Source organism: Anguilla rostrata, chromosome 8, assembly GCF_018555375.3.
Source record: "Anguilla rostrata isolate EN2019 chromosome 8, ASM1855537v3, whole genome shotgun sequence".
Classification (NCBI taxonomy): Eukaryota; Metazoa; Chordata; class Actinopteri; order Anguilliformes; family Anguillidae; genus Anguilla; species Anguilla rostrata.
This window is the reverse complement of record NC_057940.1, coordinates 50,888,796-50,915,674: the sequence shown is the minus strand read 5'-3', so window position 1 is coordinate 50,915,674 and position 26,879 is coordinate 50,888,796. Positions and strand designations below refer to the sequence as shown.

General features: G+C 48.4%; 2 protein-coding genes across 4 annotated transcripts; one reads left to right on the top strand and one right to left on the bottom strand.

Moving 5' to 3' along the window:
- Positions 1 to 3,191: 3,191 nt before the first annotated feature.
- Positions 3,192 to 5,569, top strand: LOC135261902 (dolichol-phosphate mannosyltransferase subunit 3-like). Of its 3 annotated transcripts, none has more exons than XM_064348587.1 (2): positions 3,192 to 3,311; positions 3,801 to 5,569. In XM_064348587.1, exon 2 carries the CDS (start codon positions 3,858 to 3,860, stop codon positions 4,134 to 4,136), a length of 279 nt encoding a protein of 92 aa, XP_064204657.1. In that variant the 5' UTR covers positions 3,192 to 3,311; positions 3,801 to 3,857; the 3' UTR covers positions 4,137 to 5,569. The 3 variants fall into 3 exon arrangements, with proteins under 3 accessions (XP_064204657.1, XP_064204660.1, XP_064204659.1); XM_064348590.1 differs by lacking the exon at positions 3,192 to 3,311 and adding an exon at positions 3,325 to 3,483; XM_064348589.1 differs by lacking the exon at positions 3,192 to 3,311 and adding an exon at positions 3,329 to 3,537.
- A 4,622-nt stretch (positions 5,570 to 10,191) lies between these two features.
- On the bottom strand, positions 10,192 to 25,662 carry LOC135261900 (ephrin-A1-like). The gene is made up of 5 exons (XM_064348584.1): positions 25,385 to 25,662; positions 14,453 to 14,748; positions 13,539 to 13,604; positions 13,361 to 13,432; positions 10,192 to 11,787 (listed from the first exon to the last, which is right to left on the bottom strand). The coding sequence occupies exons 1-5, from the start codon at positions 25,480 to 25,482 to the stop codon at positions 11,666 to 11,668; spliced, it is 654 nt and encodes a 217-aa protein (XP_064204654.1). The 5' UTR covers positions 25,483 to 25,662; the 3' UTR covers positions 10,192 to 11,665.
- Between the last annotated feature and the right edge of the window lie 1,217 nt (positions 25,663 to 26,879).

Genomic DNA, 26,879 nt, shown 5'->3' with positions numbered 1-26,879 from the left:
CTCAGTTCATTAAGCTGGCCCAGTTCACCACATTGAAATCAATGAACGACACGGCATAAAATACAAAAACAGAGAGGGCAGAGGAAGCCGTCTGGTCTGACCCGGCTCAATACCGCCTGGGGTCAGTACACCGGAGTCCAATTAGTTAAAACATCAGGACCAGGGGTAATGAGCAATTAACATATGATTTAGCTTTGTGCATTGACAGTCAGAGGGACATTTCTGTTATTTGGGTTTATTCACTGGTCATTTTCTCTCATGGAAAAAAGAGGGGGGAAAGAGAGAGAGAGAGAGAGAAAGCACAAAAACAGAGAGCAGTTATATGCAGAATACAGGATGAGGCAGCCTATAAAGAAAAGAGAGGGATGAGGAAAAAAAGGAATGTCCAGATAGGCGGAGTGACCTGTCAGGAAAGAAGAGCAAAGCACATTCCTCTCTCTCTCTCTTCCTCTCGCTCAGCGCTCTCACTCTCACTCTCTCCCTCCTGCAAACAGCAGCTGGGACAGGTGTGTTTTTACTTATAGCAAAGAGCACAGGCTGCAGCCCAAATCAGCAGCCACAGCTGTTTCACAACCCCACTCTCAGCACTATACACTCTCACACTCACTCACACACACGCACACACACACACCACTCTCAGCACTATACACTCACACACACACACGTACATACACACACACACACACCGCTCTCAGCACTATACACTCACACACACACTCACACACTCACTCACACACACACACACACACCGCTCTCAGCACTATACACTCACACACACACGCACATACACACACCGCTCTCAGCACTATACACTCTCACACTCACTCACTCACACACACACACACACACACTGCTCTCAGCACTATACTCTCACACACACACACACACACACACCGCTCTCAGCACTATACACTCACACACTCACTCACACACACACACACACACACACCGCTCCACACTCTCACACTCATCACACACACACACGACAACACCTACACTATACACCACACACCACACACACCGCTCTCAGCACTATACTCTCACACACACACACACACACACACACCGCTGTCAGCACTATACACTCACACACACATACACACAAACACGCACACCACTCTCAGCACTATACACTCACACACACGCTCACACACACACACAAACACGCACACACACACATACACACACATTACTCTCAGCACTATACACTCTCTCACACACACACACACACTCACATACACGCACATACACACACCACTCTCAGCATTGTACTCCACATACACACACACCCTGCTCTCAGCACTATACTCCACAGACTCCACATGCGCGTGCACACACACGCACGCACAAATCAACAAATCTCAGTTCGCAACATCGGAACAATTGGCTTTGTCCTGCGAGCCGATAGATAAATAGTTTATATCAGGAATCAGGGAGCGGCTTTGTTTGTAGCTGCGTTCTTTTTACTTTCCGTGAGATGTGATTGGGTAGCGTGAGAGCGTCAGACAGGGCCTGGAAGCGTGTGTCTCGCACCAAAATCGTGAGAGCTGCCAACCCTGCAGTACACGCACGGCACACAACCCCACTGTATCACACTGCACACATTGCCCTTCCTTCATAGGAGTGGAACTAGTACTGTTTGCTATTAGTAGCTATGTTTGTGTGTGTAGTATTAATAGTGCATGTGTGTGTGGGGGTGTAGAGTCAGTGTTAAATGTGTTTGGGTATGCACAAATATGAACTCTGTAAGAGAAGCAGCAGTAGTAGTAGTAGTAGTAGTGTGTGTGTGTGTGTGTACGCAGTGTGTTAAGACCAAGGCTTCTGACTCAGGAAACAGAGGGATCCTGTTTATGATCAGACATCTATTGTTACCGTGACGATAGTACACACACTACCCCCCAGCTACCCCCCGGTGCACACACACACACACACACACACACACATACTGGTCTACCCAGCTCTAGCACGAACCCGTGTCTACATCTCCCCCAGTCTGTTTACATTGTTTAACCCCCTTCTCTTTCTTTTACTGGAATGTTAATACACTCTAAGCACTGTTATTGTGTCGGATCAGCGTTAGAAAGTACATACATTTATCCACTTCACACACTCTCTCTCTCTCTGTCTGTCACTGTCTCTCTCTCTCCCTGTGCACACATCCACATTCTTTCTGTTAGCATCTGGAATTGATATATGATTGAGTCCATCCCAAAAGCTGAACTCGCACCTGCAGTGTCCCTGTTTCCACCCCCCCCCCCATCCCCCCCCAACCCCTCCACCTCCCCCTCCCTCCATGTCTCCTGCTCCGTCTGAGGGCTCCCCCCCAGCAGTCTCTCCCTCTCCTCCTGATGTAGCTGCGCCTGCTGCTGCTCTGTGCTAGGCGCAGGTTTCCAGCGAGGTTTCTCTCGCTCCCTGGCAGAGAGCATGCTGGGATTTCAGTTCTCACTGAGCTTTTACCCACACACGGTGTTACACAGAAAGCAGCACACACACGTGCACACACACACACACAATGACTCACAAATGTCACAAATAGTCTATGTGTGCACACATAGAATTGTACAGTACACAGAAACATAAAGGTATTGTACAAACAAAAAACATACAGGCAAAAAATGGTACATACAGTCACAAACTGTCTATCCATCTACCACCCCCCCACCCCCCTCTCTCACACACACGTACAGGCACACACACATAAACAATTGATGTGAAAAAGAAATGGTCTGTTCCAAACACCATTTATATAATATGCATTTACAGAATATGACACTCACACCCCACAGACGTTTATTCTGTTTGGCATCAAATGTAAACAGTAAGGTACTAAGAATAACTTCACTTTTCTGGGTGAATGGTGTTTATATATCTCTGCTTTCTACCGCTACACGGCTGAAGTAGGCCCACTTAATACACTGGCAAATACTCAAGGTTGACCGCTTGTGGATGTTATCATTTCACATTGTCCTCTAATGGCGGTACTCCCTAATCAGAACATACAGTACGCCTACATCAGCCAGTTCTTTTATGGTTTAATCAATACTTTCTTTCCCCCTTCATTTAGGTAATGACACAATTGCGACACTATTTCTAAATATTGAGCTATTTAGATTTAAATTATTAAGCATATGACTTTGAAATAATTTATACGACTCAGGAAGTTGCTTTCATGGAACCGAATTGCAACATTCTTCAAATTCCCCATCGCGACGTTTTCCTGTGGAAATACATCATGTCCCACAATTCTTCGTAATCCCATGACGTCATATTGTTGCGCTTGATTTCATAGGCGGTGAGCTGGCTATTAAGAGGTAACGGCAGCTAAATTTATGAATACGATATGTAACTGGAAAGTTATGCATTTTTGACTCTGATATGGCAGACTGTTGAATTCAACTTCCGTCGTTTGCAGTGTACATTTGATTTCGCATTTCTTGCTCGCTATAGCCTATTTACTTTTCAAACTCACTCGTTTGACAGCAGGTGAATAGCCAGCCTACACACCGAGGTCGATAGATAATTCACGGTTTACACTGGGTACGTTAGCAAATCTCTAGTGTTGAGACATTGATAGCGGCTTCTGGTTTATAAATAGTTTCCGTCATCATTTGTGTGATCTGAATTACTATGAGAATTATTTTTGAATCAGATCGCCTGCAAAGAGTTGTTAGCTGACGTTAACTACTTAGAACACAGTATTTGTTCTCCGAATTTCTGTACTTCTCCATCTCAGTTGAATTAGGGTAACTACAGTAAATTATTCTTTCTGTATTCTCATTACTTTCATTCCAAATCGGCAGGTACGTCAAAGCACAGTTCTGTAGCTTTCCACTGCCTCCGTGTTCAAATCCATTGTCATGACTAAGCTTCTCCAGTGGCTGTTGGGCGCCTCTGTGTTTGGGGTTGCCTGGGGGCTTGTGGTCCTTGACTTGATGAACCTGAGGTTGCCCCGGGCGTACAGGGAGGTGGCCTGGCCCATGCCCATGTATCTCCTGGTGGTGTTCGGGTGCTACTCCCTGGCCACCATCGGGTACAGAGTGGCCACCTTCAATGACTGCCGAGAGGCAGCCAAGGAGCTACAGGCTCAGATCCAGGAGGCCAATCTCGACCTTCAGAAGAAAGGACTGAAATTCTGACTCAGAGTGCTCCTGGGGGAACACTGAGGTCTCTTTCCCCTCTCAGATACCCTGGTTTCAGCAGGGTGTTGGACATTGTGACCCTGACTAATACACACTGACAAATACTCGCGCTGTAAGACTGATTAAGGTGCAATACTGTGAATGTGTCTGGTTTAATTGTTGAACTCAACACATGAATCATGTTGAATGTTGTTTTTACCTGTTGCGGGCCTGTTTTGTTTCAAATGGGAATTTTTGTGGGGGAGACTGGGTGGGGTAGGGTGTGGCGGGGCAGGATGTGCATGTGATTTAACTCCTTAAGGTTTAGGTATATTTCAGTGGTGTACGCTCCTGATCAATGAGATCCACAGTCCTGAGCGCTTTCCAGCTTCCTTTTAGCCAGCTGCTGATTGACACCTGGAACAACCAGTCAACTGAGTTCTAGTCCAGTCGGTCAAATCAATTTAGCTGTAAAGACCTCTGTTGGCAGGAAGGCCAGAAACTCATTAGTTCCAAGAGTGGTGGCCAGTAGGCTGTAAATTTGCTATGGGAGGATGAGCAATATAATTGGTGGAACTGCCACGTGCTGTCAGTTCCAATGAAAAGACTTTCCTCTCCGAAGCAAATTGCTGACTGGTTCATCACCTCACTCATTAAAAATCTGATGGTTCCACTCGGCTTGTGGTTTGTGAAGCTTTACCCTCCCAGCACTGCCGCAGATAGTCTATGCAGAACTCACCTTTAAACTGAAAATGGCCCTGGACTTATATTCCTCTTATTAGCAAAGTCACCAATTTAACAGGTCAGCTCTCTGCACCTTTTCACTCAGTTATCTGTTGTTTATCCTGACTACCTGTATTCACCAGACAACAATCGGTAATTATAATAGATTTTGGGCTATTTGTCAGTTAGATTCTGTCAATTATGTTTATTATAAGTGTTGTATGACCCTTGCTAAAATGAATCCAACGATGTTTCGTGTAGGCTGCTGGTCCAGATCGGATGCAGTGAAGTCTAAATAAATCAGCTTCTAAAAAGGTCATCCTTGCTGGATTGTGTGTCAGTAGTGCAGAACCATGAAAGACTTAAGGTTCGGGATACAGATGCAGTAAATGTAAATATTCTGCCTCCCTCCTCTTGCGCATTGGCCATCTCTGCATTCCTCTACATGCCATAGCATGCTAGGGGCAACTGTTACAGCTTAGGGCAGTGGTACTCAAACTAGGGGGTGGGGTTGACTGGTGGGTCGCGTGGTACCAGTGACAAAAATAACGTACTAGGCCTATATATAATACCCTTTCCTATGACATTCACCCAGTCAAGCATGATACATGTACTGCCCGTTATACACTACGTTATACATGCAGTTGTGTTGCCATAGCTTTAAAATGTATTAATTACATAGCTGGTCATGTTTTTTAAAATTATTTTAATAAATGTTGACTCAAAGACTTTTGTTTTCTCGCTTATTGTATTGTGGGCAATAAAAGTGTGGAAACCAGTGGCTTGGAGGTCTACTTCCTCTTCAACAGGGTTTGACAGTAGAGTCACACATGAGGTCTGCTGGTTATGCTTGAGACAGGCTGCTGTAGGTCCACAGATCTGCATGGCATGTGGATGGATGTGTGTGTATGGCCATTTGTGTCCATCCTCGGTCGATCCGTATGACGTGAGAACGCGTGGATCTACGGAGCGCGCAATACAGTTTAAATGGGAATGTCACTACACTGGAATACTATATAAGCAGAGGAGTGGTGTGTGTTTATGCTGTAGTTTTTGGATTATAAGATAACATTCCATCGTATGTAATGCAAGGGATAATACTTGAGACTGCAGTAGAATTTTTGTTTGAATTGATAAAGTCTTGCTTTTGTCAGAACTTTTGCGTGCTGGGTAAACTTCTGTTCTCACACATCCAGGAATTCCTGACAGAAACTCTTGACTCGGTCTTAAACTTCACCAGCGGGTAGGATGGAAACGTGGTGTGTACAGATCGTCCTGCCAATGGCATTCAAGGAGGATGCTAAGCCCCACCCACCTCTGGCTCGCCACAGTTCATTCGAGGACGCTTCCTAGTTGATCGACGCAAATCTCAGGAACAGGAACAACGATAAGACTTGTGTTGATACGAGAGGAGTTATGTGCACTTGGGGTGGTGGGGGTTTGGGCATCGAATGGAAAACATCCTCCCTTTGACACAAATCTGAAGGGCAACAGAACGTTGGCGGAAACACCCCAAGTGCGCCACAGAACACGATGCACAGGGGGAAGATGTACAACCGCACACACCTCGTCCAGACGTCCCCACAAGGGAATTTAGCGCTCCCACAAGTCACTTAGACGGAAGGCGAACCCTTTTCGCTCTGCAGTTTGTTTTATTTGTCTGCGATTTGTACATATTTTATCCTGCTGCTCGTCCTCCTCCACCTTGGGCGAAGCCTCCCCTTTATCAGCACGCATTCCTCGCCGAGGCTGAGACAGGGCTGGTTTGGAGACGGGGTCAGGGCGGGGCCCTGGGAGCGCACGGCTGGGATACTGACCGCGGGAGGAGGAGCGGGGGGGGGGGGTACCGCACGCCAACCTGAGATGAGGAACGGTTAGCCGCGGCGTAGGCTCACTCTCCTAAACGAGGCCGTCGGCGTTTCGTCTGCTTGTTTTATTTGTTCGCACAAGGAAAACATACAGACAGACAGACACACCGACACAACAGCAACTACAAACTGGTGAGAAACGTAGTTCTCTCACCTGATACTAGCGAATCATTTGAAACAATCAACGATGATAACGAGAAGACATTCAGTCAGTGAGGTTCTCTCTCTCTCTCTTTCTGCACCGTAGCAACAGAACCTGAAGCTAACTCAGCGTTAACGCTGGGAGGCGGGGGTGCTAACGCACCGCGCGTATGTGGACGCTCCGTGCTCCGACTGAGATGAGCGGGCTAACGCGTGCGGAACGCAGGCTGCGTACAGATCACAGGGCACATTAACCGAGCCGCGCGTCGAGGGAAACGCGCGGACAGGACGCGCATTGGAAATGAACCCGGCAGGACGTTAGCAGGGCCTGGTGAGCCCGCTAATGGATGCAATATATACACAGTGTTAAGTGGACACTGCGCTGTACATTAAGGGAGAGAGAAGCGATGGAGCTGCTGAGATATTCACAGGAGGGTAGACGAGTGGGAAGATTCATACACACGGTGACAGTATATGGACGCTGGAAACCAACCCTGTTCCTGGAGATATACCGTCCTGTAGGTTTACATTTCAACCCTAATTTGGGACACCTGGCTTTGTTAGGGTTGGAGTGAAGACCTACAGGACGGTGGATCTCTAGGAACAGGGTTAGGCAGCCCTTTTCTAGCTGTTGAATGAGGTGCGCTTTGTTAGGGTTGGAGTAAAGACATACAGGACAGTAGATCTCCAGGAACAGGGTTGGGCAGCCCTGCTCTAGCTGTTGAATGAGGTGCGCTTTGTTAGGGTTAGAGTAAAGACCTACAGGACAGTGGATCTCCAGGGACAGGGTTGGGCAGCCCTGCTCTAGCTGTTGAATGAGTAGTGCTTTGTTAGGGTTGGAGTGAAGATCTACAGAACAATGGATCTCCAGGAGCAGGGCTGGGGACCACTGCACTGAGAAGACACCCTGGTGTATGGAAAGAGGGAGAGGCGACAGGGTTGGGGTTTTTAGTAGGCTACAGGCCAGAGGCACAATAACAGGAAGAAAGGACAGGAGGGGGAGAGAGGGGAAGAGGGCAAGGGGTTCGCGCACGGGCCGGGACCCGCGAGGAGGGAGAAGACGGCCAGGAAGCGAGAGAAAGACAGGAAGAGAGGGATGAGCACCGCACAGAGAGAGAGAAAGAGAGAGACAGCGAGGCGAAGGTTGGGGGAGGGAGGAGAGGGGCCAGTCCAGAGGCCGAGTCTGTCGCGCCCTGTCTCGGGCGCGTTGGCGGTAAGCCAGGCGACGTACGGGAGGCGATGACAGCGGCCGGCGAGCTGTCCTTCCCGGACGGCGGCTGCGGCGCTCCAGGGAGCGGGCGGAGATACGGAGCGCTAACAAAGCAGCTCTTTTCCCCCCCTCCTCCTCCTCCTCCTCCTCCTCCTCCTCCTTCCTCCCTCCGTTCTCCCGAGGCGCCGCAGTTTGCGGCTGCTCCCTTCTGGGAGGGACGCCGATTACTCATTTACCTCAAAACAAAAAACCTCCTGCATCACGCAGGCCGCTCCCACTCCGCCATCCCAGATGTCTTTGGGGAGTGCACTTAGCCCAGAAACCAGACATTCCTCTGACCTGTTTGCCTGCTCTACTCTTTTCTTTTATTTTTTGGTTAGTTCCTGCTTTACTAACGTAGCGAGGCCGTGCTCTTCTGTTTAAGCGTGTCTCGGGACAGCCCATAGTGTTTCCAGGGCGACGCCCCTGCGCGGGAAGCACAGCTGTACGCCATAGCGACGGACCTGACTGCTGCCTGCTTAACTGGGCCACGCAAATGAAAGGAACCTTACTGTGTGTGTGTGTGCGTACCTGTGTGTGTGTGAGTGTCTGTGTGTGTGTAGGAGTGGGTGTGTGTGTCTGTAGGTGTGTGTGCGTGCGTGTGTGTCTGTGTGTGTGTGTGTTTGCATGTGTGTGAGTGTGCGTGTGTGTTTCTGTGTGTGTGTCTGTGTGTGTGTGTGTGTGTTTCTGAGTGTGTGTGTGAGTGTCTGTGTGTGTGTGTGTGTGTTTCTGAGTGTGTGTGTGAGTGTCTGTGCGTGTGTGTGTGTGTGTTTCTGAGTGTGTGTGTGTGTGTGAGTGTCTGTGTGTCTGTGTGTGTGCGTGTGCGTGTGTGTTTCTGAGTGTGTGTGCGTGTGTGTTTCTGTGTGTGTGTGCGGGTGTGTGTGCGTGTGTGTGTGTCTGTGTGTGTGTGTGAGTGTCTGTGTGTGTGTGTGCGTGTCTGTGTGTGTGTGAGTGTCTGTGTGTGTGTGTGTGTGTGTGTATGTAACAAACAGACAAATGTAAAGGAGAGAGGAAAAGCACTTGAAAGCTGACCCATTTTCTGCCTTAAAGACTGTAATGAATGCGGGATTGTAGGGAGGGGTGGGTGGGGGCTGGAGGTTTCCCAAGAATTATTATTTTTTTAATTCAGTCATTCACGCTGTGCGGGTGTACCTGGATGTGTGAGTGTGTGTCCGTGTGTGTCTGTCCAGTTTGGGCCAAAAATTATCTCTGCAGAGGGAGAGAAGATAAACAGGTCTGCGGGGCGGGGGGTGTTGACATGGTAGCATGCCATTCACTATGCCCCGCCCACAAAGACACCCGCAGGTTCTAACAGTCACACACTCCGTTGCCCTGGCATCCCAACCGCGTCCACGTCTTATACAGAGCTGACGCATTCATATTTCTGAGATGATCCACTGTACAGCCTTTCCTTCTCTTGCACAACGCAGCTGCATGTGTTTGTTGGTCTACACGTCTGCAACAGGAAGCTTTTTTTAATTAAAAAAATGTAAGCTTTGCTCGGAAGCGATAATTTGTTTTTTTATAAGCATTAATTAGGATGGATGTGGCGCATGATTGCAATTTTCCGGTAATCGGCCGTTCTCTGTTTTCGCCGGCGACGCTCGTTCTCTCGTTATTGTTGTGCAAATCCTCCGTGTGTTTTTGCCGAGCTTGAACAAAGCTAATTTCATGCTCCAGAACCGTACTAATTATACAAAGTTTATTTGTGACTATTGTTAGGTTTCGCTAATACGATTTATTCATCATCTCTTTTCATGGTGTTATTTAATTAGCGTCAGGTACTGCAATGACCCACGTTTGAGTCGGTCAACTGAATTATATGTGTTAGCAAGACTATTTTCCACACCAGCCTGTTTAGTGTATATTTGATAATTAAATTAATTGGCACAGGGAGATAGAGAGAGAGAGAGAGAGAGAGAGAGAGAGAGAACAGGAACAGGTGTGAGAGAACTTGAAATAAGCAGAGAATGCAGGACTAGACGAAGAGGTGGAAACATTGTCAGAGATTCAAACAAACAACAGAACAAAGATTTTTTAAAAACATTTGTGCAACAAGCCGTGACATTGGAGGTGATCAGCCAAAGACATCTAATTTTCGAAAAAATATTTATTTTCAGAGCTTCACATTACTGTATTTATGAAAGTTTTTTTAATATATATATATAATCTCCTATATACATATAATACATTTTACATACACATGTACAAAGTAGGCGACACAAAATCTGAGAAAGCAACACGTGGCGACTCAAAATGACTCGGACCCTCCTGTGTGTGTCAATCAAGCGACAGCCCCTCCCCCCCGGCCCCCGCCCCCCACCCCCCCTCGGCCTTTAAACCGCAGACGCGTGTTTGCGCAGTTGTCTGCGCAGCTGTCTGCGTTATTTAGGGCAGATCGGCGGCATCGGGGTTCAGACTGCGCCGCGCATCAACACCGCCCGTGCAGCCGCGCGTTTCCGTTCCGGTAAGCGCGTCGGAGGTCGCGTTTACCTTCCGGAGAGTTCCGTCTGCTAGCGTCGTGGAGGTCGCTCAAATTTCTCAAGAATTGTTTTTCATTTCTTTTTTTTTTTTGGCAGAGGTCATTTTGTTTTTTGATCACAAACACTCACGCACCTTTCCTCAAAAAAAAAAAAAAACCTGTCACCTTTCACAGGGTAAACATTTCTTTTTGCTCGTTTCTTTTTGCTTGTATAAAATAAAAAAAACAAAGGGGAAACAAAAACATTTTTAAAAAAAGAAACTGCTCTTGTGCGAACTTCATAAATTAGCTTAAGAAAAACGGTCCGTACTGCACTGTGCCTGTTGCAATACAGTCGGTTCTGTGCTGTGTAAGATGCGTGTCTGTGTAAAGTGCACTGCCGCACTGTCTGTCGGTCTCTGAGATTCATGCACTGTTGCTACTGGACTGCACTGACTCTAGTACTGTTAGCGTTCTCTTTTCTGTTAGTACAAGGAGCACTTTTGGAAAAACACCCCTCGACTGAATGCTACATTTAAACAGGAAAAATGCAGAGTGAATGTCAGTTTGTACATACACACATAATATACAGTATATCGCATTACAAAACTATATTACAAAACACACGGGTGAGATGATTACTGTTTTCTTTGGCTCAGCGGGTTAGAGAGGACCATGAACTTTACAGGTCTTTTACACAAAATTGTCATTACTTATGCAAGCAGCCCTTCTCTCACTGCCTCCGACTTGATTGTTCTCAGTCTGTACTCTTGCGATTGTCCAGTTTTTTTTTAGGTTTTCTTCTTCATTATCGCTTGCATTTTTCTGTCTTTCACAAAACAAAATGGCCGGGAAGAATCCCCCCAGAAAATACTGACGTCCTCGTAAAACACTTTTTTCTCATTCCCTCGCACACAAACACTCCACAGCACTCATCACTCGCTACGGCGACAGCGTCCGTCCGCATCAGCACAATAAAGTTTTTTTTTCCCTCTTCCAACGACCAGCATTGGGCTTTGAGAACTGTCTTTGTGTCCCTGGGTCCCCACGTAGAGTAGTCCATTTTGATTCCCCTTCGTGGGGGGCTTATGGGTATTGTAGTTCTTCAGTGCAATAGCCAGGATATTAAGACTGGGATCAGTGTCAGGCAGAGAGAGACGGACGTGGCCTTCACTCCGGAACTCCCTACGCTCCTCTGGACATCCGGCAAGATCACAACAGGATCGTCTGTGGAAGGAGGAGAAGAGGGAAGCGGAGAGAAAAGAGAGAAATGAGTCAGAGGGCAGGTTGCATTAAAAGCTTACTTTCAGGAAGGAACACCTACACGTCGTTGAGAGATTAACCCTTAATGCACGGGATGAGGCAGAAAGCGAGGGAAAGAATTAAGTCGGACAAAGAAGAGATAAAGGGAAGGAAATATGGAGCTTGTGGGTTTGAGGCGAACGCAGGCAGGCCCGCCACACAGCACAGCACAGCAAACACAGCTAGGCAGGAGGACCCGGCCTGTGCACGGCAACAGCACAGAGGCCCTGTGCAGCCACAGTGCAGTGCACAGTAAAACACTACGGGTTTCCTCAGCTGAAACTGAATAATAATAATAATAATAATAATAATAATAATAATATTATTATTAATAATAATACCTATATAGCGCTTTTCTCACACTCAAAGAGTTTCACTGTGATGAGGGGGAGACTCGCCTCAACCACCACCAATGTGTAGCGCCCACCTGGGTGACGCACGGTGGCCATTTTGTGCCAGAAACCAGGGGCCGATGAAGTGGCAGGCTGAGAGAGAGAGAGAGCCGGGGCTGGGAATGTTTTTTAAAAATGCACTCCAGTGGAACGGCTGGGTGGTAGCACTATTAGCCGCTGGGTGGCAGCACGATTAGCCGCTGGACGGCAGCACGATTAGCCGCTGGACGGCAGCACGATTAGCCGCTGGGCGGCAGCACGATCGGCCGCTGGGCGGCAGCGCGATCAGCCGCTGGGCGGCAGCACGCTTAGCCGCTGGACGGCAGCACGATTAGCCACTGGGCGGTAGCACGATTAGCCGCTGGACGGCAGCACGATTAGCCACTGGACGGCAGCACGATTAGCCGCTAGATGGCAGCACGCCTAGCTGCGTGGGAGGCAGCGCTCCAGTGTGGGGCGTAAGGATGACTCAGCCCCCGTGTGGCGACGGCACGGCCAGAAAGGTCGCTCCGCCCCCGGAAGGCTCGCCGCCACGCGGGCCAGGCCAGCGGAGAATCATTAACGCGGAGCGGATGTGTGCCGCGGACGCTGGCCAGGGTTCAGTTCAAACCGGCTCAGAATGTGTGCCTGGAGCAAGGTCGATTCGGCACAACAACGGGGAGCTTATTCCACAGAAGAGTACATTCAGAGGGCAATACTGAATAGGGCATTAAAAAAGGAATGAGTGATTTATTATTATTATTATTATTATTATTATATTGGTCCAAGTAGCAAAGTGAGATTTCTCCCCACATGACCATTTTTCCCCCACATGACAGTTTGACTGTTTCTCTTTCCCACTGGGAATGTTTTTTTTTTTGGGGGGGGGAAGGGGGGTTGGTAGTCTCAGGCTTTGGTGGTCTCAATCTTTCCTACACTTCATGTTCCTGTTTTCACATATAGTGCATTTCTGACAGGGTCTCTGTAAAAACTGCTATACAAACAAATGTAACTTCATTATTATTATTATTATTATTATTGATAACAGACAAAATTATCATTTTGCAGCGCCAGCATCTCGTCCATTCAGCAAAGTCAGACACAGTAGGAGGCGGTGGGAGGCATACCTGCAGGAGGTCTGTTGGATGGATTATGCACACCTCCTCCTGCCCCTCCTCCTGTTTTGGTCTCCTGGGAACCTGGGACACAGAGAGGAGGACACAATGAATCCACCGCAAAGAGGAGAAACAGGGGCTGCTCCTCCTTAAAGATTAAAAATTAAAAAAATAAATCTTTAAATCTTACCGCTCGAGTCCACGACGTCCACACGCAGTCTCAGACACTCTTTCCCAAGATGGTGGACAGGCTTGGCTGTTGGAGAAAGGAGCGGGAAAGGGGATTAATTACAAACCCGATTTATCGAGAATAAACGAGGCTCATTTAACACGTTCAACGCAGCCACCCCCGCAATCTTTAGAAGTGCACCCTGGGCATTTCCTGGGGAAACTTTCATTAGTTTACCGCTAATGTTATTTAATATCTTCGTGGTGTGAAAGCTTGAAAAATGCTTCCCTGGAAAAACAGAAATGAGTCCCAGGGAAACGGTTTGCTTGGACGTTTGGGTGCATTAAGCGTGCGGTGTTGCACAGTTTCCACATTCGGGAAAGCCTGACCCAACGGTTTCCCAGCCTATCAGAGTTTTTTTGTTTTTTGTTTCTCAGTCTCTAGGCGGCCTTTATCTTTGACATTGACCGCCGGCGATTCTCTGCGCTTTAATCACCGCCCGAGTCCGACGGGCAGAGGGAGCCGGAGAGGAAGAGCGTTTCCCGTCCGCTCGCCCGAGCCCAAATGAATCACCAGGGCGCCGCAGCGCGGTCTCCGCTCTCTAGAGCAGGCGAGGCGGGCACCGTGAACTAAAGCTAACGCTAAAGCTAACACTAATGCTAAGCCTCTCTAGAGCAGGCAGGGCGGGCCCCGTGACAAAGCTAATGCTAAGCCTCTCTAGAGCAGGCGGGGTGAACACTTTGCACTAAAGCTAATGCTAACACTGAAGCAAATGCCCTTTAGAGCTGGCAGGGCAGACACCATGAGATAAAGATAATGCTAACACTAAAGCTAAGCCTCTCTAGACCAGGCAGGGTGGGCACCGTATGCTGAAGCTAACGCTAAAGCAAAAACAACGCCTCGGGTGGCCAGTAGGGGGCGGCGAGGACACTCACAGATGTAGTAGTAGCTCTCGCCCCGGCGGAACTCCTTGCCCAGCGTGAAGGGGGTGAAGCGCTGGAACTTCTCGGAGAACTTCTCGGGGGCGTGGGCGGCGAAGGGGTGCGAGCACTCCCAGCGCAGCTGCTCGTAGGACTGCGGCCGGCACGCCTCGTAGTCCTCCCGCTCCACCATGTACAGCACGTAGCGCTCGGCCTCCTGGGAAGGCACCTCCCCAAGCGGGTAGTGCGGGCACACGATGTCCAGGTAGTCGTTCAGCTGCACCTCCACCGCGTACTCGTCCAAGAGAAACCTGGAGAGAGAGGGGGGGTGGGGAGGTTAGATGTAATACAAATAATACAAATAATTCCTACAAAAAACCATAACAGGAACAAAACTAGTAATAAACACAGCTACACTGTTATTATTGCTCTAAAGCAGGAATTTCATGTATATTGCATTGAGGATACCATATGCATGCACTGTATATATGGAATTGTTGTCATCAGTTTTTTCCTCATTACATTTAACCCCGATCGCAGATTTTTCACTGTGGCTGTGAAAGCAAGGTCAGATTAGTATGGACCAAAGCGAGGAGGTTTCAGTGGTCACTGCGGACTGCCCTCACGTTAAAATCAATACTGGTTTCTGCAAACCCGGCGGCTCTGTTGACAAATACAATGAGTACGCAAGCACGAGGGTCGCAATCCAAACGGCTGCTTCCAGACTCTGTGTGTGTATGTGTGAGTGTGCGTGTGTGTGTGTGTGTGTGTTGGGCGTGTGTGTATGTGTGTGTGTGTGTGTGTGTGTGTGTGTGTGTGTGTGTATTGTGTGTGTGTGTGTGTGTGTGCGTGCGTGTGTGTATGTGTGTGTGTGTGTGTGTGTGTGTGTATGTGTGTGTGTGAGTCTGTGTGTGCATGTGTGTATCTGTGTGTGTATTGTGTGTGTGTGTGTGTTGGGCGTGTGTGTATGTGTGTTGGGCGTGTGTGTGTCTGTTAGGGGAGGGGGTAGTGAACTTATCTGCCCCGAGAAAGCATTAAAATATGTGTAGAGGTAAGAGCAACACACCCCTCCAAACGTATTTACTGGAACGGGACGAAAACCACACAATTTGCGCCTTCTACCACCACCCCCCCCCCCCACCCCCGCCCGTCTCCATCTGTCCTCCGGACACGCCGCCCTCCCGGTTACAGACAAAGCGAAGGAGCAGAGCCGGTCAGACCGTCTCCCTCTCTCCTTCTCTCCTCCCTCTCTCTTTATCTCCACTTTTTTTTTTTTTACAATGTTATTCCAGTCTTCCTTCCCTCAGAATTTTGCGTTTTTTTTTGTGTTCATTTCCAGTCGGCCGCGTTATCAACCTCCCCTCCGCCGTTTGCCGCTCGAATTTAGACGTGGGGGGCAGTCAGACACGAGGAGCAGTCACACACAGAGCAGTCACACACAAGGAGCAGTAAGATGTGGGGACCAGTCACACACAGGGAGCAGTCAGACACATGGAGCAGTCAAACACAGGGAGCAGTCAGACACAGGGAGCAGTCACACACAGAGAGCAGTCAAACACAGAGAGCAGTCAGACACAGGGAGCAGTCAGACACAGAGAACAGTCAGACACAGGGAGCAGTCAGACACAGGGAGCAGAAAGACACGAGGAGCAGTCACACACAGAGAGCAGTGACACACAGGGATCAGTCACACAAAGAGAGCAGTCACACACAGGGAGCAGTCACACACAGGGATCAGTCACACACACAGAGCAGTCACACACAGGGATCAGTCACACACAGAGAGCAGTCACACACAGAGAGCAGTCACACACAGGGAGCAGTCAGACGTGGGGATCCCCGGCGCGTCAGACCGATCCCGCTGGTCGCGGGGCCACAGACGGGCCTCCCCGCGAGCACACCCCACACCCAGGAGCAGAACGGTAGCGCCGGGTTTGACCCCACAAGGGTATCGTGTTTCACACGCCCGTCTGCTTCTCCTTCAGCCCCACTTTTAAAGCACTTGAAAAAAACCATGCAAATCTGTCAAACACACACACCCCACATACACACAGACACACACACTCTCACACCATGCACACACACTTCCTCTCTCTCTCTCTCACACACACACACACACACACACACACACTCAGACGCATTCTCTCTCTCGCACATGCACACAGACTCTCTCTATACTTTTCAGCGCTTTTTTGTAGTGGCTTTTGCTCAGTGGTTAGTGCTTCTCAAAGCGCAAGCATCACATTTCTTCCCTCTTCTGACCTATTGGATTTCCCTTCCCTTTCCCGGGGAACTAAATGACAAATTTCTCCAATATGATTTCCTCCGTAATTCTTTTTGGTTTTTTTTTTTTCTTCCCGGGAGCCAGACGGCGCATTTGAAGCGTTCCTGCTTCCCTCCCTCTCCACGCTAATAAATGCCGCATGGGACACATGCAGGGGTGTGCGGGTGAGGGGTGTGCGGGTGAGGAGATCCACATGTGTGTGACCAACCATCAAAGAGAGGGGACCGGGGGTCTCCCTCGTTAGCTTGTGTTTTTTGTTGATGGGACCCCTGGTTAAGGACAGACAATCTGGCTCCAAAAACCTACCCCCTACCCTCACCACCCTCCGTCCCCCCCATTTTATTATCAGCCCCCCGTCAAAACAGCAGCGACTGGAGCTCAAAAGATCGCCATGGCCCCGCCCCCCCCCCTCTGCTCCAATCGAAAAGCTTGATCGAATAACCTGCCAGGCCTACAGGCTAATAACGACGACAATGAGGCTTCTACAGAAATAGCGATTCGTGAAAGGAGGAGCTGTGCAAGTAGTTTTAAATGAGGTGTGCCTCTCCCATAATTCCCTTGTTCCTGCGATTTTCGATACGGTGAGACGGCACCGCTTTGGCCCCCGGTGCCGTTCCCCTCGTTTGATGGAGCGGCCAAACAAACACAAAGAAATGGCTCTCTCTCTCTCTCCCCCAAACACACAGAAATGGCTCTCTCTCTCTCTCTCCCCCAAACACACAGAAATGGCTCTCTCTCTCTCGGTCAAACACACAGGAACAGCTCTCTCGCTCTCCCCCAAACACACAGAAATGGCTCTCTCTCTCTCTCTCCCTCAAACACACAGGAACAGCTCTCTCGCTCTCCCCCAAACACACAGAAATGGCTCTCTCCCTCTCGGTCAAACACACAGAAACAACTCTCTCTCTCTCTCTCTCTCAAACACACAAAACAGTTCTCTCTCGCTGTCTCTCTCCCTCCCTCCCTCTCTCTCTCTCTCTCTCAAACACACAGAAACATCTCTCTCACCCAAATACACAGAAACAGCTCTCTCTCTCAAACACACAGAAACAGTTCTCGCTCTCTCTCTCTAACACACAGAAACAGCTCTCTCTCTCTGACACACAGGAACAGCTCTCTCTCTCCCTCCCTCTCCCTCCCTCTCTCTCTGATCTCTGAACCCTGATTAAAAGCTGTTTGTTGCATGTTTCCAATGTGCTCCTCAGTAGGGGATTGGGTTGGAGGCTAGGGCAAGGGTATAATTAAACACAAAGACGTATTAAACCTACCCCAGAGGGGGGTAATTAAAGCAACCCCACCCCGGCCCCCCCAAGGCTGGGCGTTGGGAAGGAGGGAGAGGGAGGGGGGCGGCGGGTTGGGGTGGGGCGGGGGGGGGGGGGTTCTGTGAATCGGCAGAGTAGCGGGATTCGTCACTGACAGCGCGAACAGAAGCGTGCGCCGCCGCGGTTCGCCATCAATGGCGTGATTTAGCGCGGCTGTCCCGCTCGCCCCCCCCCCCGCCGCGGACGGCCTCGTTCTCCAATTAGCCGGGATGAGTTCACACGCATCGGGGTGATTAATCAGGCCCCCGCCGCCTTTGTCCGCCGCTGCCCCCCCGGCCCGCAAAAAAAGGGGCCTCTGGGTATCCAGCCGACTGGAACGCGTTTGAACCGGGCTCGATTGAAGCCGGGACAAAAAAAAGAGGGGGCGACGTCGGCCCCCCCCCCCCTTTCTGAACAACCCCCTAGCTCGCTACGTCCCTCTCCTTTCAGTTCGGCCAACTCTGCCTTCCTTTCTGACCGGCCTTTCTCCATCTCCCTCTGAACCTCTCTTTCTCTCCCCCTCCCCTCTCTCTCTCTCTCTCTTTCTCTTTTCTCTCTCTCCCCCCGCCTCCCTCTTTCCTTTCACACCCCCCTCCGCTCTCCTTCGCTCCCTCCATCTCCAGCGCCGTTCTCCGTAGGGCCTTCTCATCGGCGTCGACGCGGCGTTTAGCTAGCGAGCGCTAGAGGCCGCGGCGGCGGGCGAAGTTAGCATGGCGCTAGCCGAGCTAGCGCCGAACCCAGACGCTCGCACTGCCGGGGGGGGTCGAGCCAGCCCTTCTCGCACCAGACCTGTTGAGTTCAGCACCGTGTCGTCTCTACCCCCCCCCCAGACTCCCCCACCCCAAATCTCTCCTCTCTGCTCCCTGTCTGTGGAATGCTACGCCTGTCAGGGAGGGTTCTTTGGTGGGGAGGGGGGAGGGGGGGGGATTTGATTCAGGACAGGAGGATCTTAAAACACACCTGCACACACACACACACACACACACATGTGCACACACACACACACACAACCTCAACATGGCCGCAGCAAACACAATCTCCTACTGCATCTAAAATACACAGCTGTCCTACCTAAGGGGTCTCACACTCTTGCTCTCTCTCTCTCTCACACACACACCCTCACTCTCACACACACACACACACTTAGACTCACACAAAAAGCCTTTTCACAAGGTGAGCTAATGGGACCTGCCTATCCGCATACAAAAAAGCTAATCACGTTTGGGAGCGCTAACTCAATTATGCGCTGTCGCACCAATCAGGCCAATTAAACGCCGGGTTCCTCGCTAATGCTTTTCACCGCCGTTTCAATTACCCCCGCGTCTTCAAATGTTCATTTCTGTTTTTAATGTGCCGGCTCTTTGTCACTTTCTCCCAAGAGGTGCGCTGCCAGAGAGCGGTGCCTCTATGGATGAGTGCATCGGAATGTTAAGGGGAACCAGGATGGGGGGGGGCAGGGGTGTATAAGGGGGGTCGGGGGGGGGGAGGGGGGTTTTCTAATCGAATGCTGCTAACTGGGATTATCACTCAGAGCTGTGGGCTCTCTCAGCGCTATTCATCGGCACCAGACCCTGGCTAATGTGCAGGTTTAAAGGCATCATAGGGGGCACACAAGGGAGGGAGGAGAGAGAGAGAGAGAGAGAGAGAGAGAGAGAGAAAGAAACAGCCCAATAGAGAGAGTGAGAGCATGAGAGAGAGGGGGAGAGAGAAAGAGAAAGAAGGTGGGAAAGGGCTGGAGGGAAGGGGGTGTTCAACAAAAGGGTGCATTACACTGTATTAGTGTTAAACAATAACAAATACAAATAGACTCGGTGTGTGGGAGAGAGGAAGAAAGGACTTGGCTATTAGAGTAAGAGAGGAGACACAGGGCCTGCATTATGAACAAGCAAGAATATAACAAAACAAGGAACAGCATTTTTAAAATACGCATGTATAAACACACACACACAAGCTTGCTTTGAGCACCTCTTAATTCTCACGATTTGAGGTAGGGTTCATTGCCCTCCCCTCTCTGTCCATTGATCTCTCTCTGTCAGTCTGTCCCCTCCCTCTGTCTGTACATCTTTCAACACTCTTTCAGTCTGTTCTCTCCTCCTCTCTGCTCTCCCCTCCCCCACCGTCACCACGCCAGAGGCATTGCAAAAATGCGACTCCCCCCCTCCCCCCAACGGCACCCGCGCGCGCGCTCAGTCACGCCGTTCGTCATAATAGCCACTCGGCTAAATGAGACGAATCACCTCTGCGGGGCCGAAAAGGGCGGCGTGTTCTCTCGGGTCGTTATTTATTTATTTATTTATTTATTTTCCAAAACGTAACATTTTAAAATCTTTCTTCCATAGCTCCGTTTTATAAACACTTTCACCCTGGCGACCGAAATCGCAGTATCTGCACGTACTCCTAAATGCAGCCGCGCCTCTAAACTCCGATACATCCCCAAAGGCCAGCTGAAAAAGTCCGCGTTTCTCTCTGCGTTACCAGCTGCAGCAAACGAACTCGCAATCACAGAGACTAACAAAAAAAAGAAGAAAGAAAAAAAAACATTTGCGGGCAGCCCAAGAAAACAATGCAATCAAAGTTAATCCAATTTCCTCTGCTGGTTTCTTTCTCATCTGTATTGCGTAGCAAGGAGAGACTACAAAGCAACGTGCTGACGGAATACATTACCAGCCATTTCACTGGAGACCAAACTGTGCTGCACAGTAATCAGAGGACCAGCGCATTTCCAGGGAATTAAAGTACTAGGTCACCAGGAACACAATGTATTGTGTTGTATTTCGCCTGTTCTCACAGCCCGCCCCCATCCGAAAAGCAAGTAAATAAGTAAATCAATCTGGTGCACGCTCCATTATAAACAGTATATGTCACTAGGTTGTTTGTTCTCTTTTTCTTGTCCAAGGATAATATGTTTTATAGTGACTTGGCATGCAGTGGATAAATGCTAAGTGCCGTTTATCCATTTAACAAGAATCCAATGTCAGCTCCTTGAACAGTTGCTCATAAATGGCACAGTAGCGCAGTGAATTCAGACCGGACTGGAACTGTCCTCTAGGGGGCGCTGACAAACTTTACAAACACAGCAAGATAATAATGTTCGAGTTGAGACTGGGAAACAGAAGTTAACTGAAGACCATCAATTCAGAACCAAGAGATCAAAAAAATTATATATATTTACACTACTGAAACACTCAGACGGGACACACCGTCGCCTGGATAATTTCACATTGCCATTACAGAAAGGCTAAAGAAACACACAAAAAGATGAAAAAACAAAGAACAATGTCATCACAAAAAAAAGGACAATAACAAGCGACCGGAATAATACTCATGGTTTTGAACACCACATGACTTTTGCCTTCCCCCAGGGGGCGATTTGCGAGAAAGTGTGATGTTAAGCAGTGAGGAAGAGGAGGAGGAGGAAGAGGAGGAAGTCTGGGGTTCAGATAAGGAGTCGGAGAGAAACAGGTGAGGGGTTGTTCAGGGTAAACTAGGAGAGAGAATTATGAGTTATTTTTATTTGGGGGGGGGGGGGTTGATGGGGGAGGACAGCTATGCTGAGCTCTTGACTGTAGTCTCAATTGGGTTTGGGCCATGTTGATTTTTATTAATCCACTGAAGGCCATTTTAACCAAAGTTCTGGGAACTGCCCACATTAGAAGGAGCACTTAGCTAAAGACACAACAGTGTGTGCTTGTGTGTGTGTGCGTGTGTGCGAGTGTGTGAAAGGCATTGTTTATCGCCCCGACAGGATGTGAAGCTTTCCCGGGAAACGAGATGGCCAGGAAGCTTACGCTCCAACCAGAACACAAACACACGCGCCCACACACACGCACCCACACACACACACACACACACACACACCTAGGTGGAGACCTCTGCCCTAATTCTCCGCTTTCCGTACTGTTTACAGTTTTGAATGCTCCACATTGGCCCTGTGAGAACTCCAGGGATTACCTACAGAAAGCCTGCTCAGAAAACAACTGCAAAGCTCCAGCGAGATTACGATCTCCGTTAAATAAAACGCTGCTTAACGCCACAGCTGGGACGCGCAAACGGGCATACGACAAGACCGCCATCGCCGGGACTCCTGGAGCAGATTACATTCAGTCATAATCTGTGTGCATTTGCTTCAACTCAATTTCACATACTGAGATTATAGGCCAAGATTAGAGCATCTGGGAAAGGGGCGGTGGTCTACTACAAGAAAATGGCTGAAGACAGACAGAAGGAAAACGGGGTCTAAGCAGAGAAGAGTAAAAGCTGAGAGAGATGTGGAGAGGGAGAGGGAGAAGGACGTGGCTGCGGTAGAAATGTTTTTAAATCCCCGTTTCTCTATTAACCTCATCCACAGACCTCCTGAAGTTTCACGTCTGATCGTGCACTAACTTCTCCAGAAGAAACGTATCTGTTCAAGCAGGATCTACCGCTTTTCCTTCGACAGTCTGAAAAAAACAACTTTTAGAGAGAGAGAGAGAGAAAGAGAGAGAGGGAGACAGAGGGAGAGAGAGAGAGCCAAACCCTCTGACTGCAACTGATTAATAGCTACCTGTGCCAAAAATGATAAATGTCAGATTAAAAAAAAAATCTAATTCCACACACGTTTTTTTCCTCTCCTTCCTGTTCTTTGCCAAGAAAAGGGAAGAACAGATAAGCCAAAAAGAAACGTGGTAGCAGTGCAGAGGGAAATACCCAAGGTAGGAGGAGGTGGTGATGTGGCAAAAGGTAAGAGAGAAGTACATTGGCACAAGACAGAAGTTTTCATGGCACCCTGCAGTGGGGAAAACACCATAATAAAATGACTATAAAGAGAGAAAGAAAAGGAGGGACAGGTGAAAAACAAGAGGACTGCTGACTGGGGGGGGCTTAGAGAAGGTGAAGGTGGGGAGTGTTATAAAAACTCTGAAGAAATGGATGTTTGTGCCACAAATCCAGTCTGGACAGGAGACCAGAACGGGGGGGGGGGCAAAGGAAGAGAGATAGAGAGGCCGACTCATGTTCAGTCCGGGAAAGAGAAGGGATAAAGGAAGCAAGAGAGACCTACCAAAGGTCTGAGTCAGTCATTGCAAAATCCTGAGCCGCGGACGCACGGTTCATGCAGGTCTATGAGCCGCACTCAGACCAATCACTCCTGTACGTGCGCTACATGCAGACGCGGAAGCTTGCGTCAAAGTGCGCCTGAGTCAGAGACGTGCTGTGATTGAGTAACACGACCTACTACGCGGCAACTCCCCTCACATACGCACACGCACACACACAAGAGGCAGAAAACACACCTGTCAATCACTGCGCTATTCCACGCATCGACACATGGAGCGCCTGCAGCACGCATGAATGAATCTTAAAGCCAACATGCCCTTGGGCGAGTTTAACCAGCTGACGAGTTCGTTCTGAAACACACCGGAAAAAAACAAAAGGGGGCACGCGCGATACCGAAACATGTCGACGGCACACGTCAAAGCGCGCTGTCCCAGATTGTTAACAAGAGTCTTTTCACGGCAGACAAAATAATTAGTTTATGCCTAATCCGATGGGATCAATGCCCTGAAATCAATTAGTGGTGGCTACATCTCAAATTAACTGACCCACAGTGTATGCAAACTGGGGTGAGAGAGAGAGTTTGGGGGAGGGGGGGGGGATCAAACTCAATTAGAAGCTGGAGATAACGGGAGAAAGTAATCAAGCGTGAAACTGCGGGGCAAAAGACAGATGGAAGTAGGGAAGTAAAGTAAAGGAGGAGAATTAAGGCAAACTGGTCCTTATCATTCATTTTTGTGGAATGGAGGATTAGAGAGAGATTTGGAGCAGAAAGACGATTTAAAAAAATAGCAAGACCAATGATTACGACTTTATTTGCAAACAGAACGCTTATCTGTATCTTCTGAAATGTTTTTTTGCCACTGGATACATAGTGTTGCTTTTCCTGAAATTCCAGGTATAAGCGGAAAATATTTTTTTTTTGGGGGGGGGTGGGTCGGTGCCCACGGGTATGTAACCAGGGCATGAGGGGCGTAGTAAATTTGTCGCCTTGCTGTTTCAGTTTTTGCGAAGGGGGGGCGGGGGGTGTTAAAAAAAACTTCCATTTGGTATAATTTATCTCATGCGTGGTGTGAAAGTTTTGAAGCAGAGATCGTGTCTGTTGTTTACAAATCCAAGTCCCACTCTTTTTTTCCCCAGTCAAAACATCATCTGTACCTTTTTAATACCGAATCCCTTGGTAAAACTGAGTGACTTATCTCTCGCAGTTGGCTATTCCACTCACGCCATCCATGACTTTAAACAGTCAGGGTCGCTTTCATTTTCTCCACTCGCTATCTCCTTCCTACATTTCCCTCATTCTGTTGCCCGAAACACGGGGGATCGTATTACTGTCTTATCTTGCTACGGCAACATTGTTAATAGCGCCCGGCGCATAGCAGGTACAGACACCCGCTGCCTCAACATCTCAAGGCCGTAGCCTGCACAGCACCGCAACGCTTCCCCCCCCTGCTTCTTCTCCTTCCAGCCAAGAAACCTACTCCTTAAAATCAGCCCACGTCTCCGCGGCGCATTTTGTTATCTTAACTATTCAATTTGTGTGCGCTACCGTTCGTGCGCCGAATTTAATTAGACTGCTGCTACCTCAGAAAGAATTGTTCTCATCGAGACTTCACAATAATGTAATTCCAGGTTCTAGCTGCAGTTCATTGAGGAAGCCCCAGGGCATAAAATACAACACAGATTTATCCACTCAGACATGCGAATGGAATTTGTTTCCGTCAATCAGTTACATACAGTAAGTTTGCCCCTAAACCGTATTTATAGAATTAGTTATGTTCAGGCAGTGTACCGCTCTCACAAACGACAAATGATGCATCAGCCATATTTAACTCAGCCTAATATCTGCACACAACGCGAGCATAGTGTTATTACAGTATTTTCCCACGGCGATAAATGTAACACCAAGTTTGTTGTCGGCTATAACTAGGCAATACATAAGAGACAAGGAAACAGATGAGGAGGCCAAGTGAGCAAATTGCGTAACGATTCACAGGTACAGAGGTAAACTTTGCCCGTAGGCAGCACATTGGCCAATGAAAGAGAAGTTAAAATAGAAGTGCGTTTTACCAGCTAGCAACAGCGCTCAGCGCAGAACGCCGATCTTTTTATATTGACTGTCACAACGAAAACTTTGACAAAAAACCCAACCTAAATCATCCCCGTATTAATATTCATGTATCGCTGATGCCATTGCGCAAAAACAAAGTAACGATAACGTAGTTTTTAAATGTAAGCCAACGCTGCAATGTTGTGCAATTGCGATGCATGCTTCAAAAACCATGGTAACATCAGATCAATGCACACGGTACAAAAAAAGAGGATACTTACTTGGGGTTCGAGCTATTCCAAAACACGCTGTGCCTCTCCGCGGATACGAAACAAGCACCGACACTCACAGCAAAGCACACCAACCAGACCAAATCCATTGTCGATTTGAGAAACGAAAACTTGTACAGTAAAACCAAACCAAAAAAATGTACGTTGTTGACACTACGACGAATTCATTCAAGCAAACCGCTTGGATTCTCGGAGAAATATTCAATCGAACTGAAAATTAAGCAATGAATGCACGGTCTTACGTCCGAACCACCACTTCTATTGCCCAATTCTGAATGAATCGTATGAAGTAGCTTTCCTCAGTTTTGTTGCACGCCTACTCCATGTAACCACACCCTTTCGTGTCTGCAAGCCAATGGTTTAAGAGGATGTCAGAACATCTCGCCCCCTTCCCACCCCACAATAATTTGAATACGCGCAGCAGGCGCACGCCCCTATATTGCTTTCCAAACGGGACGAGAGCGCAGACCGCGCCTCTCTTTGAATATATGAATGATAAGTGTATAATTTTGAGCAGGATAATTCATATCATTATGTGTTCCGAAACAATTTTCTTTTCACGATAATCCTAGAGGGAACATTAGGAAGTCATGACACTACTCTATGCATCAAACCCACTTTTGGTTTCCTCTGTTGGGTCATTTAGAAGACAACCATACACACAATAAACTTACAATGCACTCTCTTCAAAATCAGTGGAAATCAGCATAATCCTACCAAACACAAAAAAATAACAAAATATACAGAACGAGCATTTGCAGATAATCTGTATTTTAACAGTTGTGTGGTACATTGTTCTCCAAGTCATGTTTGGGAAAGTTTTCTGAGAAACTTTATCCTACCCAGAGATTGAATAATGACTGAAAAATGAGCTAATGTGTGGATTCTGGTATAATGCGTCAACATGTTGCTGCGGTCTTCTTGGAAATTTGACAGTCTCCTCCTCCAAAACAAATGAATCAATTAATGGATCGATGCCAACCGTTTTTAAAAGGGCACAAAATACCACTGAGGGCTTTAGTGTTTACCCAAATATTGGATTCGAATTTGACCGTTAAAGTTTACCGGCTTGCGCTATCTCATTCTTTTCTGGGTACCTAGAACAGTCTGTCCTTACCTCCCCTTTTCCGTCCCTCACAGTCTGTCTATCTTTCATTTCTATGCCCGCTGCCTCCCTCTCCCTTCATCCCAGCTGCTTTTACAACTTTCACCGTCTCTCCATCTGTATTCCTGTTTTTAAGAGCATCAATCTGTTATTTCCAGACAAATGTTCCTTTCTTTTTTTCGGTGATGGTGGTGGGGGGTTAGACCACGAGGAAAGTGTGTTATCTCAGCTTGGAAGCCCCCATAATCAGTTATGTCAAGTAACAGATGCACGTGCACACAATGTAGCATACTTTATTTTAATCCAGACTTCCTGAAACCTTGATGCGCGGCACAGCATCCTCCGATGAATACAGGTGCCACTGTTCCACTTCCTGCTTTT